At 36.3% G+C, this 2,852-nt stretch overlaps 1 protein-coding gene across 1 annotated transcript in view; it reads left to right on the top strand.

Annotated features, from left to right (window-relative positions):
* The window catches only part of LOC104744730, a 2,405-nt gene extending 743 nt beyond the window's left edge, over positions 1-1,662 (top strand). The window contains exons 3-6 of the mRNA XM_019236608.1: positions 132-530; positions 614-720; positions 811-1,037; positions 1,124-1,662. Of these exons, the coding sequence (XP_019092153.1) occupies positions 132-530; positions 614-720; positions 811-1,037; positions 1,124-1,662 (1,272 nt within the window). The remainder of the gene's footprint in view (positions 1-131; positions 531-613; positions 721-810; positions 1,038-1,123) is intronic.

Below are 2,852 nucleotides of genomic sequence, written 5' to 3'. Positions count from 1 at the left end.
TATTTGGTTATAGATCTAATTTAAGATTCGTTCACATAAAAGAAAACGTTTCTTTCTTCGTCATCTTCTTCAACTTAGGATCTCTCTGATTGTTATCTCTCTTACTTTGTTGTATAAACCTAATTTTTCAGGGTCCACGTCTAAACTTGCCTCTGACGAAAACTCCGGAACTTATCAACTTGATTCAGAATTACCTCAACAGAAACAACCCATGTTCTCCTCAACAATCAGAGAGCTCAAAGACATCAATGCTTCCTCCGAAGGTTCCTGCAGAGAGACTCAAAGCTATGAATTTCCCAATCTCCATGATCATAATTGGCCAGTGGGAATACCGTGCAACAAACCCTGACGATATTGTGGCGAAACTCTATTTTGCAAAGAAGAAACTTATATGGGAGATTCTCGACGCTGGAGATCCAAAGACTAAGACACCGAGGCTCAAGAGTAAGATCGAGATCCAATGGGATGATGTTGCTTCTTTTGAAGAGAGTATTAATTCACGTGATAAAACTGGAATCCTCAAAATCGAGGTACTAATCATACTTATATTATATATGCTGCTACAATTTATGAGTGTGAGTAATGATCTTTGAGATGTTTTGTTTATGTGCAGTTGAAGAAACGTCCAAAATTCTTCAAAGAGACTAATCCACAGGCAGGAAAACACACACAATGGAAACAAATGGATCAAGATTTCACTGTTGATCAGGCTGCTTCTTGGTTTAGGTTTCCTACTTCATCGAATCATCATTTTATTTTGGTTTTCGTAACGTTGAAAGTGATTCATAGTGTTACATTTATATATGACAGGATACATACACTTCATTTTGATGCCGGAGTTCTGCAAAAGAACTTGGAGAAGCTTTTGTCCGATAGCTTCTGGGGCAGACTCTATGACGTCCATTTCCCGGTACGAGAAGCTGTTTTATTCGACATTGACTATGGAAGCAACAATAACACCAACTCATCTAGCTACGTCCTAAGCCAGACACGTCACTTTAATGTCAACAGTGACCTTATACATCACCCTTCTCAAGGTAAAGTACCTTGTACCTTACGCAAATCATTTTATTGTCTGAGTCAGGATTAAAAGAAAGAACATAAAAACCTATAACTTTTATAGGAATTGGTCGCGTGGGAGTTGGAGAAGGAAACTCTAACATGGCACCTCGGTACTGGGCTAACAATGGAAGTCAAAACTCATATGGTCAAGCCAATAGTTGGGTTTACACTGGAAATGAGTTGTTTAAGACGCAAGCTATCCCACCACCTGTGTCTTCTCAGTTCAGCAACGGGCATTATAACAGGCAAAGTCATTACAACGGTTCACGGCAGAGTAATCCGATGACCCAATACGAGAGTGAAGCAGTGCAAAACACAAGGGGGGTACTTGGGAGTCAAGCATATGCACTACCTCCCACACAAACTAACTTGATGATGCCTCAACACATGAACGTAATCCCAACGTATCCTCCGGTTGGACCGTATCTAGGGAGCACATTGCGTCAAGAAGAGGAGAGACAGCGCAGGGAACACACTCATACACATCTTGATGGAAACTTTCAGCTCAAAGATTACCAGAAATTTTTGTACATGAGCAACAACTGGCCAATGCTTCCTGATATGGACAAAAAAGATGATTCCAACGATAACAATAGTTAGGGTTATGTTGATATTTGGATCAGTGATGGTTCTTTATAGAATCTTTTTCAAGTGTTAGCTTTCTTCTTGAGTCTTGTTGTAAATAAGTCTAAGGACTCTGTTTTTTTTCTCTGGAGCGTTAGCTGGTTCTGTATACAAGTGCTGTTACTTCACCTCTGAGATTCACATACGAACAATTTGTAGGGATCCAACTGGATATTGTGTCTTGTGTGATCCTCAATCAAGATACACTTGGCACTCTTTATCACGTAAAAAGAGTGCCAAGTAAGAGTTACGTCTTTGGATTACTTTTGTTTGGGTATATAAGATCTTTGAGTTACTTTATATCGAAATCCATTAATAGTACAAAATCTGATAATGAGACAAAAGCCCCACGCCATCTTAAAATCAATCAATTCCAATATCTTCATCTTCTTTTGGTATTTGAAATTTATCCGTTTTGAATATAGATATCAAACAGACTACGTAGGAAAATTTTCCTAAATAACAAAGAAGTTGTAAAATACATAATTACATAAATACAGCTGAAATGAGTTACAGTTTTGATGTCCACACTAGTAAATTTGTATCATATAGTTACATTTTTTTGTTACAAAAAAATTAATAACAAATAATATCTATAAACTGTTACAAATTAGTGACAAAATTTAATAGTGACAAAATTTAAGTTAATAGTTATTGTAGCCATACATATATAGTCATATGGATTTTAAAGCTTATATATATAATCATCATGGTCTAATATTAAAACGAAAATTAATAAGGAAATTTTATATGAGAAAATGAGTCATCAAAGCATTTTGAGCTGCAGCAAGGATAGATATCATATATCTCGTGGTACGGTAGAGAATCTAGAGATGCATGAATCAAAACCATGGATCATAATAAAGAAAACAAAAAAAATACATGAAGTGAAAGAGTCACTATTATTTAATATTACGTATATGGAAAGCCATAAGAAAAAGGCAATATTGACCGTACCCTACAAATATTTCAAGCACACATGCTCTCTATGGCCTCATCAATATAAAAGAGAAAATCACGTGTGAATTTGAGTGTTATATAGATAAAAATAAGAGAGAGAGTGAGAGTGTGTGTATTATAAACTTGTACCAACCAAAATGTGTAAAATGCCTAACAAGCCAAAATATGTGACAGGCTGACGTTGATGGTGGAGATCGCTCTTTCCC

The sequence above is a fragment of the Camelina sativa genome, chromosome 15, assembly GCF_000633955.1.
Source record: "Camelina sativa cultivar DH55 chromosome 15, Cs, whole genome shotgun sequence".
NCBI classification, from domain to species: Eukaryota; Viridiplantae; Streptophyta; class Magnoliopsida; order Brassicales; family Brassicaceae; genus Camelina; species Camelina sativa.
This window is presented reverse-complemented; position numbering and strand designations above follow the sequence as displayed.